The 14925-nt window shown below is 35.8% G+C and overlaps 1 protein-coding gene across 3 annotated transcripts; it reads left to right on the forward strand.

Annotated features, from left to right (window-relative positions):
• The first annotated feature begins 5524 nt into the window (after positions 1 to 5524).
• Positions 5525 to 11105, forward strand: LOC103137036 (guanine nucleotide-binding protein G(I)/G(S)/G(T) subunit beta-1-like). Of its 3 annotated transcripts, XM_007550559.2 has the most exons (6): positions 5525 to 5669; positions 5757 to 5982; positions 10477 to 10585; positions 10669 to 10707; positions 10806 to 10912; positions 10998 to 11105. In XM_007550559.2, exons 3-6 carry the CDS (start codon positions 10529 to 10531, stop codon positions 11074 to 11076), a joined length of 282 nt encoding a protein of 93 aa, XP_007550621.1. In that variant the 5' UTR covers positions 5525 to 5669; positions 5757 to 5982; positions 10477 to 10528; the 3' UTR covers positions 11077 to 11105. The 3 variants fall into 3 exon arrangements, with proteins under 3 accessions (XP_007550621.1, XP_007550612.1, XP_016526424.1); XM_007550550.2 differs by having other exon boundaries at positions 5525 to 5982; XM_016670938.1 differs by lacking the exons at positions 5525 to 5669; positions 5757 to 5982 and adding an exon at positions 9334 to 9432.
• Positions 11106 to 14925: the final 3820 nt, after the last annotated feature.

Here is a 14925-nt window from a genome sequence, read left to right on the forward strand (position 1 = left end):
TGCAGCAGGCTGCACTCACAGAAAAACAAAACAAAACAACCTGTCTGCTCAGTTTTGTATCTATTTAGAAATGCAGTTTTTATTTTCTGCCATATGTGGAATTTTTCTACAGGTAAACAAGATTAATTTTGATATCATCCGATCGCGGCACTCTCTGCTAGATGGCTGCAGAACAAGCTGCAAGTCTTATAATTTCATTTCAGCAATGCCTTTTACTTCTTGCTACTCTTTCATAAAGTCTAGATTTATAACTTATAGTTGACCAGTTGACATGTTACCTGAGCTGTGGATCTCTGCAGCTCCTCCAGAGAAATATTCAGCCTGTGTTTTTTAAACAACCAGTCACACGCTGGTTGTTCAAAGGTCATGAATGCTTTTGCCTGACACCGAACCAAGCCTTCCTTTCACCATTTAAATCAATGCATGTTTGGTTAATTCAATCAATTAAGTTTATTTGTTTTGCACATTTCAGCAACAAAGCAATTCAAAGTGCTTTATATCGTAAAAACTGCCTTTCTAAATAGATACAAAACAGAGCAGACATAGTTTGTTTTGTTTTGTTTTTCTGTGAATGCAGCCTGCTGCAGCCCGTCAGTATGAACGGGATTAGGTGAGGTTAGTATTTAGTCAGATTTTTAAGGATGACTCACAAGAATATAAGAAAGTACTTTACAAAACTTTCCTTTTCTTCCTATAGCTGCAGTCTTTCTCAAAGTAAAGGGGATGATACATGTTCCCCCTCTTTAAAAAAAACACATCCATTCATTCAATTAACCCTGCATATTTTTCAGGTTACGCCATGCTGCTTGTATGCACGTTTTTGCACAGCATCACAAGGTTTGTGAAACTGTGAACTGCAGCTCGCTCAATAAAAGGGACGCGCTTTTCAAATATTTACAGAGCGTCTCAGACACAATCTCAAATTGCAGTATCTCACGTTACACCAGTTCTTTCTTCTTCTGTGCTCACAGAGAAAAAGGAGGCACAAGACGAGCAGGAAAGCAAAAGGGGAAATAGGAAACAGGAAAGGAAATGGTATTGATATCCTCCAGCACTACAGATGAAATAACAAAAATACAGCTTAATTGTGCACATTTCTGAAAGGGAATGTCCATGAAAACTTTCAGCAGCCTGCTGAACTAAAAGTTTATATCACAGGCTGAAAGAAATGAGCATTTTACTGCTGTGATTCAAAATGAGATAATGTTCCTATGTACAAAACGTTATTGAATTGTTAATTATCACAGAAATGAAACAAAAAATACTGAAGTAGTAATTGCTTTAATCTGATTTCAGAATGTAGCAATGAGCCAGGAAATTTTAAAACAAAATCAATCTGGAATATTACATAAATATTTTATTTTATTGTTCTTAATTTAAAACATTTTAACAAAGACTTTTACATTGTGCTGAACTCCAGAACGTGTTTGTCTACAGTACATGAATATACTCTTCTAATACTCTTGGATTGATTTCTTCATGTGATCGGAACTTTTTTTTTCTTTTATTCAGCCTAATGGTTTGACTGTTACGAACCACTGCCACCTAGTGATTATGTGGCGTCACTGCAGCGGTACTGCAGTATTAGATTGTGTTTGTAAAATACAAAGCTTTTCTCTCACATACGCGACTTATATCTTTGATTTAGAAAACAGAAAAAATGATTATAGAAAAACTCTTAATTATTTTAGTTTCATGGGGTTATATGAATAATATGCAATATTATTAACATTTGTCTCAAATTGTTCAGAGCAACAAATACATTTTATTGCAGCATTTTGATTATTGATTTATAAAGACAATAAAATATACACCTGTAGATGCAGTTCACATTGTAAACAAAGTTAACTCCCAATTTAACATAGACTTACAGCATCATAACATGGTGTTAGAATAGTTTCTAGAAACTGAAACTATCTGAAACTATCTGAAACTAGAAACTATCAATCTAAAAAACAAAAATTTTCAGAGAGACTTAATTGATTAAGGAAATGGACTGGAGTGATTTTCTAAGCAAACTGACCACTAAAAGCACTGAATGAGTGAATGAGCTACATTCACTCATTTACACACCAACATGCAACTTGGGTGTAAGTGCGTCACCCATGGACACATCAACATGTGATATAAAAAAGGTCCTCTGCCCACTGAGTCTAATCTAAACAAATGCAAGTTTAGTTTAAATCCAGACTTTGACCAGGCCACTCTAATATCTTGTTTTTTTTAGCTAGCCAGGCATTACTTAGCTAGTTTGTTTTATATTGTGGTCTTGAAATTAAGATCATAGGTTCGGCTGGATCTGAGAAACTGGTGTGACAAATGAGGGACAGGAAACCAATAACATGAAACCTGCATTTATTTTACCAACAAAATGTTGTGTACTTTTGTGTCTCTGATCCATTTTTACCTCCTTATCCCTTTCAAACGCTGTTTAGATTTTTTGCATATGACAGAATTTGACATTTACTTATGTCTTTAAATTAGCTCATTTAAATGTTGTAATGCAATTTTACATCAACATTATTGGATGCCTTCATGTCAAAGATAATCCTAATCATTTGTGGGAGATGTAATTCTAAGACGTAACAGAGTTTTATGTTTTCATTGGTTGTTTATGCTGATTTTGAACCATGTAAGGTTTTTGGGCTTGAGCCTCCTTTTTAGGCAAAACTTTGTATTAAACTACTGAGGACAAACATTGATGGACCGCGCTGTAGCCATTAATTCGAGGATGTGGGTTAGCAGTGCATGTTAGTTGAGCCATTGTGGTGGAAATTAATGTGCAATTAGCGGGACTATCTCAGGCATTATGCCATCTGAACCCACTTTGAGCCCTCGATATCTGCAGGACAGAGAGAAGGGAGAGGTTTTAATGAAAGAGGATGAGTGAAAAAGATGCATGGGATAAAATGTTGAATGAGTGAGGTGAAGGGTGGGAAAGTGAGACTGAGAGAAACAAAAGAATAATGATCAGCTAAATATATGTTGAACTGGATACACTCAGCAGAGGTCTCTGATTATCATCCTCTCATATATTTCGTTCTGCTGAATACCTTTCCTGCACCCTAACACAAGTTTCGTATTAAATTCATTCTAATCAGTATAAAGTGCCTTTGTTTTTTTCTGAGTTATTTTTATTGCATGTGAGCTGACTGCATTGTTTGAAAAGAAAAATGGCTGTTAAGTCAGAAAATTTCTGCATAGTCACATTTTTTTTTTGCTTACTTCACAGACCAGCACTAATTAACTTTGTGAGATAGGAGGCATTTCTCTAATGGTCGAAAATGAAAGCTGATGTAATGATGTAGTCATACAAAATTGGACTTTAACTGAAGACACAGAAAAATATTAGCAGAAATGTATTTTATAGCTTGTGTGAAATCAAACTAATTTTAGTTTAGTTCCCGTCATAAGGTGGAGGCTGAAGAAAACCAATGGCAACTCCTGTTGCAATGAAAGACCAAATGATCATTAGATTATTTGAATGAAATGGGAAAAAAATATTACAATAAGCAGTACAATTCAGCACATGGATTGGTGAAATTACTTTTACTGGGTGAAACATATTAGTTCAATGTTGAAATTCCTCAGTAACGCTACATGAAGCAGACGGTGATTTTCTAAAGCACAAACACAGAGTTGAAGGTGAAAGAAGTTATATCAACAGTTTCCCTGTTGAAGACCAAAACAGCAAAAATGAGAATAAAAGACAGATCAAGCTGAGCAGTTTAGAAACAAATGTAAGAGGCGAGGCTGAGATAGCAGAGGGATGGCAGATATATAGGAAAATCCTGTTAGATGTCGAGATGGAGGAGAGGAAATGAGGAAGCAGACAGATAAGTTTAATTGACGCTGTGAGGCAGAGTATGGAGAGAGCTGGTGTATGAGAGGAAGATGACAGGCCTCTGTAAAATGGCAGGGGCAGAGCAAAATGAAGAAATCCCAGCCTTATTTGTTTACAACCACTTCTGGAAAAGAAAATCTGCACATTCCCCAGCAACCAGGACAACAGTGGTGCAGTTATTTGACTTCTAAAACCATCCAGATGAAGTAGAAATGAATATTTCAATACCTAGCCACACTGTTTGGTCTGGAAATTCAACTTTAAATGCTTTGTTTTATTTGTTTTACAAGCAGAAATTAAATCTAAATATGCCCCACAAAATTTCTTTAACACAATTGTTTCTCAACGGCAACACCAATGGTGGATTTGATTTGTATAAGAAATTAGAGCCCAGATCTTGTAATAATGTCACGTCCATCATCTGTGTATATTTCTAATGTATTCTCTTCATTTCATTGTTTGACCTCTAGAGAACATAAACCAGCAGAAATGCTAATAAACAGTTTACCTCTGCAACTTTCACAACACCTTTTTTTGTACAGTGACAATGTTGAAACTATAAACTCTGGTGTGTTTGGCAGTGTCCAATTTATCCTGTGACAATTTGGTAGATCTTAAAATTGAAACTTTATTGTCTATTTTTAGTTTAACTTAACAATGGTGGTACTCGGCTCTCTTCTAACACATACATAAATGTATTTATGACCCAAGTCATGCAGTTTTAAATACAGTTATCCCAGACAAGTGTTTACAAACATTTGAATTCAAGGGAAGCTACAATTTTTTTTGTAGCTTCCCTTGAATTCAAATGTTTGTAATTACAAAAAAATTACAAAAAATATTCTCACCAAGTTTTCTGGCACTTAGCAAATAGACATAGTTTTGGTAATTCTAACTAATCTAAATCAATAAATGTATGGTTTGATTTAACATTGAACAATGAGAAAAAAATCATTTGTGTATTTATATTCAGTATGTAAATATCATCTCTACATACCTTACTGTAAATATTAGTGTCATGTTTTATATTTCAAAAGTGTACAGCTTCATCTGGCTTGATTTGTTATTTTGTTATCAGGTTATTTATTTATGTCTTTTTTTTCATTCTAGTCTTTAAACTACAAAAATATCCACATAACTACTTTTGTCTGTCTGATATAGTTTGAAATATATCAGATAAACAATATGTTTTATATTGGAAAAGTGATATGTACGGTTTTTATGGCTTAATTTGTTATTTTGTAATCATGTTATTTATTTGTCTATTTTTTTCAAACTACACGGATTTCCACATAACTTGTCTATATGATATATATATATATTTTTTTTTAATTTTTAAAGTGATTTTACAATCAGCTTCTCTACTGTGTAGCCTTTTTTACTCTCACTTTAGTAATTTAATAGACGGCTACTTTTCACTTGTACTTGAGTAAACATATTGAAGTAGTGCTACTGTACCAAGTACATTGTTTGGATACTCAGCCCACCTCTGTTTCCTACTTTAGAAGTTTGACCGTTTTATTCAGGCTGGTTTGCGAGGTGGTGGTGGGGGAGCTTAAAATGAACATCATGTTCTTTAAGCATCTAAGTGAAATATACATGTTGCAAATGAGATGTGTGAAAGACTGCTGAAAAGAAACAATTAGGAGTTGCGTCTTCAGTTCTCTAAAAAACACTCCAATCGAATCGAAGCTGCTCTTTCCATCGCTGCTGCTGCAACGTGGGGTTTCCCAGCGCCGACTGCAGGGTTACCGCGCCCATCTCATCGGTCGATGGCTGCTTGAGAGTCATACTACGGACAGGGCAGGTGTTGGGTTTTGCAAAGGTGAGAATCTAGGCTCCCTTGTTGGTGAAGAATAGTGACTTTTAAAATTAGCTGGATTGACTGCCAGTGCACTGTCATCCACACAAGGCTTGTGGGTGTGATTTCCCCCACCCCCTCCCCTCTCCGCCTGGTTGTCAAGCTCCCCAGCCGTAGCCTGCGTTCGGGAAGGGCTGCTCCTCAGAAATCTACGCTAGCTGGCTTAGCTAGTTAGAAAGCTAGCACTGTGCTGTTCGTTGATGCGTGGATCGGAGGAATACGCCGTCTTGGTTTCCAGTCAATGCCAAAACGCAAAAACAGGCGCAGATTGAATCAGGTAAGGCAAAATCAAACTATTATATTGCGTTATCGCAATTTAACAGTTAAATGTTAATCCCATTAGCTGGTGAATTGTGGTATAATCGAACTGCCCGGGGGTGGGGTAGCAGCAGCTAGCCTCTTAGCCATCAGTTAGCATCGGTTTGCTAACGATAAGCTTATTTTATTATGAGCTGTTGCATGGGTGTTTGCCGTAAGGGTGGGGGTTAATCTCGGAACTTTGTGTCAGCAGCGGGTGGGTAGATAGTGGCAGCCATTTGTGTGTATTACATCCAGGCAATTACGAAACATTAACTACTCTTAATGTCGCCGAAAGGTTCTGGGATTCGTTAAAGCAGCGTTCTTGTTAGCCTTTCAAAACTGCTGTCAGTGAAGGCAATAATGGCCCAGTCAGGGGAGGTGCTTCTTGGCCTAAAATACGACTCTCAGAGCTACTGAGTCGCTGAAAATTTGAAAAAAAAATTTTTTTTTAAAATAACAATAATTAATATCGCGTGCTGTATATGTTGCATGCAAAGTGATTTGTATTCTAATCTTAAATGTAAAGATGTTGCTTTGGATTCAGGTTGACACATAGGGTTGGGCTGAATCAAACGTCCTGTAAACAAATTTGCCATCAGATGTTTGTAAATTACAATAACATCTAATCTACTAACATGGCTTAATTCTGTACCTTGTCAGTATTAGCTTTCTTTAATTGTGCTTGTAAAAAGTCAGCACTTTAGGCTAGAGGGAACATTAATGTGGGCGCGTTAACACCCTGTTTATGGAAGCCAATACGTTAGCTTACTTCGGCCCCAGAGGTGCACCGCCTTTCCTTGGAGATCGTCTAAATTTCTACAACGTATAATAGCAAATTTCGTTTACTTTTTTGGGGGGGAAAAAATAAAACACCCCGAGTGTTAATTACATTTATCTCACTGAGGCGATACAGGCCACCGACGCCCGACCTTGCTGTTTTTTTTTGGTTTTTTTTTTTTCCTTACACTCTTGGGTTCTACTACAGGATTAAACAACCCCGTAAATATTCTGACACGGTGCAATTAAATTAGCCAGGGCTAGTAGCGTTTAAAGAGATTGGTGGTGTCCGAGTAAGTGGATTTCTCTGGGACGGTAAACAAGACACTTTCTAGGTTTATCCGGTGTTGGCTTAAAAGCTAACTACATAGCACTCCGTGTAATTGCGGAAGATCAGCGGAGTCCTCCCTGAAAGCGGCTGTGGTTTCGTTATTTTGCATTAGACAATATAGCCGTTCGGTTTCCGTGGCGTAAATTTCTTAGAAACTTATGGTTGGACTACATTTCCGGTAAATCGTTGTTGACGCTTAAGTGAAATATAGGAATTTGAGCGTTTATGTGAGTTTTTCGTCTGAATATGAGCGTTGCCCTGCCTGTAGGCCTACACCGACAATCTGTTAGCAAAGCTAACTAGCAGACAGCAGTCTGCAAGATGGCGTTTAGCTGCATCTTCTCACATTTTCATTAGTGCATAGCATATTATCAACACATAGTGTGTTGGTAACTAAATTCATATATTTGATTGGACTTTGACAGCAATCTGATTCTTAGCCTCTTGACACAATATTATGCGGAATTACTGACATGTTCTCACCTTACAAACAACATGAACAACAAACTAACTGAAAAGCTTTCAGAGAGGCATTCAAATACAATGCAAAGCATTTGATTTGTTTGTAACAGTGTTGAAGGCAAATCACAGTGCTTACACTGAACTTCTTCCGTAGCTGTTTGCACACTGAATACAGTGTTGGTTCAACATGCACACTGCAAACACTTAGAGATTACCTGTCAGGTTTGTTAATGCAGTTTATTTTACAGCTGCCCTGTAAAATATTGCATAATTTGTTAACTTTTTATGTCCAAACTCATTGTTTAATTTTTAGTATTAAGTTTATGTATACCTTCTTTAATAATGCACATTTTCCCCTCTCTTTGTACAAGAACTGAAAGAGAATTTCTGCTTCAGGACAGTGACTTTAATTGCAGCCATTAATCTAGGCACTTTTTCAAACAAAGTGCCTGGATCTTTTTTTTTTTTCATGTGTTTATGAAAGAATTAAGATTAAACTCATCCTTTTATTAAGCTGAAAACATATTTCTAATGCCTGGACTGGCTTTGCTACTATTTCTGTTAGCAGACATGGATTGGATTAGGGACTCATTGACTGAGGATTTCAGCTTTTAGGATTATGGAGTTGCTCAGTGATATTGCTAGTTATGGTCTTTTCCATGATCCAGATTTAGATCTGTAAAACATTGCATTATCAGAACTCAGCCGTCTTTTGTAAGCAGATGTTTATATGTGCCCCTCTTTCCTCTAAGTGGGTTAAAATTGCAGCTTCACTTTCTAGAGTTGCAAACAAACACATCTCTTTAAGCCTTGCAGGACTTGGAAACAGCTAGTGAGCTGCCACTCCAGGCTGTTTGCTACTGCTCATTGTTTATCATGCAGTCAGCTGACCCTGATCAGGCGCTTGGAAAGGAGAAGTGATGAGAGAGAGGAACTCCGTAACTGTAGGCATCCACAGATCTTAATGGGAAATGTGCAGCTATTTCTGTTCTCGACGTGGGATATGTAAAATTTGGTTATGGCACAAAGGTGTTACACATCAAAGTTCAAGTTGTGAATGCAAATCACATCTAGGTTAGAAAGAAATCTAAATAATTAAATGAGATTTGTAGGGGGAAAAATGGCTGTAGCACTTTAATGGGTACTGAAAGTGATTTGGACTGCTGCAGAAATAGTTAGTATCGCATCTGAGAGCAAAGTAATGTGGTTCTGAAACCCAAATTAAACAATATCCTCCAGATGCTTTCAGGCGCCTCAGATAAAACTGGAAATAGAGGGGTTTTATTGTTGTTTCTATACGCAATGTTCAGTAATAAAAATGTTATATATTAGATTTAAAAACCATAAAAAAACTAATCAAAGATGAAAAGAAAAATGTAAATTAATTTAAAAATGTTAATTACTGTCAAAATAGACATAAATAATTCACAGAAGATTAGGGCTACGTAATATTTTATGTATAAAAATATGGAATTGTGTTAATAATGTTGAGATTTGTTCATAGCAGGCTTAACAAACAAACTAGTGCAATACTACAAATTACACACCAATAAACAGAATCATCTGAAAATTGATCAAATCCGTTGAAAAAGTACAAAGAGGTTAAATCTGAGTTTAGATATTAACTTTAAATTCTGTTGTGACAAAGATTGCATTCTCCTGTCTCTGGATGCAACTAAATAATAACTATATTCCATGACACGTTTTATTACAAGATTAATGAGCGTAAGAGGATCATCTATGTTAGAAAGGTCAACCAATCAGCAAATCTGAAAGATGATGTAGACGAGTAGAGAAGATTGTCAAACACGTCCTGCAACCTCCAGTGACATTAGTGTACCGACTGAAAGACACCAGGTAAGGGAACTGAGAGGCAAACTCACAGCTATTTACCGCTTATCTCACGCTGTCGTTATTTATAGTTTGTCTTGGGTGTGGCTATTAGTGAAGCTTTAATTGATTTAGATTTAGCTTCTGGATAGAATATAATTTGTACTTAAAGCTCATGTCAGGAGTATCTTTTTAAAGGTTATGCTTATTTTCTGTAGAAATTTAGTTTGCAGAAGAAATATTTAAAATAAGTAAATGTATTCCTGTTCATTCATAGATTTTAATGTTTCCCACTGTCAGAAAATCCATCAACTCTGGCAGAGGGCCACGAATGATGGTTTTAAATATTAATAATCACAAACAATGGAGTGTAATTATGTGTTCCCAGTTGTAGTCGTATTAATACAAGGATGTATTAAATTATAATTGCAATCTTTAAGTAATTTGTGACTACCTACAAATAAAATATACTGTTAGGGATTTGCGATTTTTTAAGTTTTTCTTGTCATACAATTTAATGAGCTGTTGCACAAGAATCATCTTAAACTAAATACTTTTGTTTTGCAAGCCAATTAATCTAATTGCGTTCTAAACTTTTGATAAATGAGACATTAGTTGGTTTAGTGCGAGTATAAAAACTAGTTTTATGGCTTGAATTGAATATATTTACTTTATTAGCTGGACATTTAGACGTCCTCTTGGTGCTGTATTAATATAAGTGGCTTATTGATCACTTGGCGAAAATTCTGACTATCCCAGGGATTGAGGTCAACAGGATAATGACTGCTTTTCGGATCACAGGAAAGTCATGCCTTAACAGGATTTGTCTGCTGATCTGAATTGTGTGTCAGGACACATCGACATTGCAGCCGAATTATAAGGTTGAACAGGGAACTGTATGTTGCCCATTTTGTTCTCTCTGCTGGTTAAAATTGCTTTTGGGCCATTACCATTTTGCATTTTAGATTTCTAAACTAACTTTAAATATAATGTTGCTCTTAAAAAAAAAAAAAAGATTGACCGTGTATGCTTACCTTTTTCTCTCCCCTTTTCTTTTTTGTCCCTTTTTAGACAAACAAGTGCCCCGATAGTTGGAGTAAGGTAATTAAAAAAGCAGGATAAGATGAGTGAACTGGACCAGTTACGCCAAGAGGCAGAGCAGCTCAAAAATCAGATAAGAGTAAGTAACAACATTAAGTTGTCCATATAGAAGTTGGCGGATGTGATGTATGCGAACGAGCTAAATTCTCTTTTTTTTCCCAGGATGCTAGAAAAGCATGTGCAGATGCCACACTATCACAGGTAATGTCTGACAGAGTGCTTTCAGAAAGATTCATTGTGAATACAGTAAAATTCAGTGGATTATTTTGAGCTTAACAAAAGTCTGTAACGTTCTGCAGATTACAGCTAATGTCGAAGCCGTTGGCCGAATCCAGATGCGTACAAGACGAACGCTGCGGGGTCATTTGGCCAAAATCTATGCCATGCACTGGGGGACAGACTCTAGGTACGTCAACGATATTTTCTAAACATGGATTTTTAGCTTAAATCCTTTTCCAGTTGTCTAATGTTGTTCCTGCTCCTGTTTTTAGGCTTTTGGTCAGCGCTTCTCAAGATGGAAAACTCATTATTTGGGATAGCTATACCACAAACAAGGTGAGTTTTATTTAAGGATACAGTAAAAATGAAATGTGCAGCAGTATGGATGCACAAATCAGTGATTTGTCTTTTTGCACAATTTCATTTTTTTATTCCATAAATAAATATGTTCCTCTTTCAGAAGAAGAAAATTAGTTTGTTGGTGGTTCTTTGAACTGATCCAAGCAAAAACAGAATTATACCGCAACACCCATTTTTTTATGTGCTGAAGCCGATACTTTAGTTCTTAAAACAGAACTGACGAGTAGGTTTTAATTTCTGTTCTTTTTAGTACATTAAAATGCTTTTGAGGTAAACTCACAGCAAATGTGTTTTTTTTAATGTGTAATAAAATATTAGTTGTCCTTCTGGTGTTCACGCCAGTTTTCTCTAACCTGTACACTTTGCTTAAGCATAAAAAAGTGAGTTATTTACTAAAGGTGCAACAAGCAGTTTTGTTGCTGATGTCAAGTTTTGATCTGCTACTTTAAATTTATGTCTATGCCAGTATTTTTAAACAACTGTATTACAAGAACATGTTAACGCAGCATTCAGAGTATATTTCCTAGCCTTCCTGCTGATAGAAGTCATTAATTATTCACAATAGGAGGAAAAACAATGTCATGCAGTGAGTGTGAGATAGCAGTTGCTGTAAAAAATAATCATTTTATAACAAAAGGCAGCAGGTTTGACAGTTTTAGGCTTTGCGTTAATGATTAGTATGGCCATCATTATTGAAACTTGCCCTTACCAAAGCTCTTTTCTAAAGATTTCCCAAAAAGCTGCAAATATTTCCAAATCCAAACAGGTCGAAAGCTTAAATTCTTAACCATAGAATGACTTTCTGGTACTTTATTCAACCTTCCTGTTATCTGTTTTAAGTTTTGCTCTCTCACCCTGATTTAACCACAGACATGTCGCCTACAAGTCTTTGCTTTCTCTGATATCAAACATCACTTAGTCGGAGGCTTTGAATTTAAGTAACAGTTAANCAAAGATAATCCTAATCATTTGTGGGAGATGTAATTCTAAGACGTAACAGAGTTTTATGTTTTCATTGGTTGTTTATGCTGATTTTGAACCATGTAAGGTTTTTGGGCTTGAGCCTCCTTTTTAGGTAAAACTTTGTTTTAAACTACTGAGGACAAACATTGATGGACCGCGCTGTAGCCATTAATTCGAGGATGTGGGTTAGCAGTGCATGTTAGTTGAGCCATTGTGGTGGAAATTAATGTGCAATTAGCGGGACTATCTCAGGCATTATACCATCTGAACCCACTTTGAGCCCTCGATATCTGCAGGACAGAGAGAAGGGAGAGGTTTTAATGAAAGAGGATGAGTGAAAAAGATGCATGGGATAAAATGTTGAATGGGTGAGGTGAAGGGTGGGAGAGTGAGACTGAGAGAAACAAAAGAATAATGATCAGCTAAATATATGTTGAACTGGATACACTCAGCAGAGGTCTCTGATTATCATCCTCTCATATATTTCGTTCTGCTGAATACCTTTCCTGCACCCTAACACAAGTTTCGTATTAAATTCATTCTAATCAGTATAAAGTGCCTTTGTTTTTTTCTGAGTTATTTTTATTGCATGTAAGCTGACTGCATTGTTTGAAAAGAAAAATGGCTGTTAAGTCAGAAAATTTCTGCATAGTCACATTTTTTTTTTGCTTACTTCACAGACCAGCACTAATTAACTTTGTGAGATAGGAGGCATTTCTCTAATGGTTGAAAATGAAAGCTGATGTAATGATGTAGTCATAAAAAAATTGGACTTTAACTGAAGACACAGAAAAATATTAGCAGAAATGTATTTTACAGCTTGTGTGAAATCAAACTAATTTTAGTTCAATGTTGAAATTCCTCAGTAACGCTACATGAAGCAGACGGATGGTGATTTTCCGTCACCATCCGGAAAATCACCATCCGGATGATGGTTTGTGTTTCACCTTCAAACACAGAGTTGAAGGTGAAAGAAGTTATATTAACAGTTTCCCTGTTGAAGACCAAAACAGCAAAAATGAGAATAAAAGACAGATCAAGCTGAGCAGTTTAGAAACAAATGTAAGAGGCGAGGCTGAGATAGCAGAGGGATGGCAGATATATAGGAAAATCCTGTTAGATGTCGAGATGGAGGAGAGGAAATGAGGAAGCACACAGAGAAGTTTAAGTGACGCTGTGAGGCAGAGTATGGAGAGAGCTGGTGTATGAGAGGAAGATGACAGGCCTCTGTAAAATGGCAGGGGCAGAGCAAAATGAAGAAATCCCAGCCTTATTTGTTTACAACCACTTCTGGAAAAGAAAATCTGCACATTCCCCAGCAACCAGGACAACAGTGGTGCAGTTATTTGACTTCTAAAACCATCCAGATGAAGTAGAAATTAATATTTCAATACCTAGCCACACTGTTTGGTCTGGAAATTCAACTTTAAATGCTTTGTTTTATTTGTTTTACAAGCAGAAATTAAATCTAAATATGCCCCACAAAATTTCTTTAACACAATTGTTTTTCAACGGCAACACCAATGGTGGATTTGATTTGTATAAGAAATTAGAGCCCAGATCTTGTAATAATGTCACGTCCAACTTAGGAGCATCTGTGTATATTTCTAATGTATTCTCTTCATTTCATTGTTTGACCTGTAGAGAACATAAACCAGCAGAAATGCTAATAAACAGTTTACCTCTGCAACTTTCACAACACCTTTTTTTGTACAGTGACAATGTTGAAACTATAAACTCTGGTGTGTTTGGCAGTGTCCAATTTATCCTGTGACAATTTGGTAGATCTTAAAATTGAAACTTTATTGTCTATTTTTAGTTTAACTTAACAATGGTGGTACTCGGCTCTCTTCTAACACATACATAAATGTATTTATGACCCAAGTCATGCAGTTTTAAATACAGTTATCCCAGACAAGTGTTTACAAACATTTGAATTCAAGGGAAGCTACAATTTTTTTTGTAGCTTCCCTTGAATTCAAATGTTTGTAATTACAAAAAAATTACAAAAAATATTCTCACCAAGTTTTCTGGCACTTAGCAAATAGACATAGTTTTGGTAATTCTAACTAATCTAAATCAATAAATGTATGGTTTGATTTAACATTGAACAATGAGAAAAAAATCATTTGTGTATTTATATTCAGTATGTAAATATCATCTCTACATACCTTACTGTAAATATTAGTGTCATGTTTTATATTTCAAAAGTGTACAGCTTCATCTGGCTTGATTTGTTATTTTGTTATCAGGTTATTTATTTATGTCTTTTTTTTCATTCTAGTCTTTAAACTACAAAAATATCCACATAACTACTTTTGTCTGTCTGATATAGTTTGAAATATATCAGATAAACAATATGTTTTATATTGGAAAAGTGATATGTACGGTTTTTATGGCTTAATTTGTTATTTTGTAATCATGTTATTTATTTGTCTATTTTTTTCAAACTACACGGATTTCCACATAACTTGTCTATATGATATATATATATATTTTTTTTTAATTTTTAAAGTGATTTTACAATCAGCTTCTCTACTGTGTAGCCTTTTTTACTCTCACTTTAGTAATTTAATAGACGGCTACTTTTCACTTGTACTTGAGTAAACATATTGAAGTAGTGCTACTGTACCAAGTACATTGTTTGGATACTCAGCCCACCTCTGTTTCCTACTTTAGAAGTTTGACCGTTTTATTCAGGCTGGTTTGCGAGGTGGTGGTGGGGGAGCTTAAAATGAACATCATGTTCTTTAAGCATCTAAGTGAAATATACATGTTGCAAATGAGATGTGTGAAAGACTGCTGAAAAGAAACAATTAGGAGTTGCGTCTTCAGTTCTCTAAAAAACACTCCAATCGAATCGAAGCTGCTCTTTCC

This window comes from Poecilia formosa, unplaced genomic scaffold, assembly GCF_000485575.1.
Source record: "Poecilia formosa unplaced genomic scaffold, Poecilia_formosa-5.1.2 Scaffold2, whole genome shotgun sequence".
NCBI classification, from domain to species: Eukaryota; Metazoa; Chordata; class Actinopteri; order Cyprinodontiformes; family Poeciliidae; genus Poecilia; species Poecilia formosa.

Coding starts and splice junctions, on each gene's coding strand:
- LOC103137036 (XM_007550550.2), top strand. CDS start 10,529: ATGAGTGAACTGGACCAGTTACGCCAAGAGGCAGAGCAGCTCAAAAAT. Junction 10,586..10,668: donor AGCTCAAAAATCAGATAAGA/GTAAGTAACAAC, acceptor TTTTTTTCCCAG/GATGCTAGAAAAGCATGTGC. Junction 10,913..10,997: donor CACTGGGGGACAGACTCTAG/GTACGTCAACGA, acceptor TCCTGTTTTTAG/GCTTTTGGTCAGCGCTTCTC.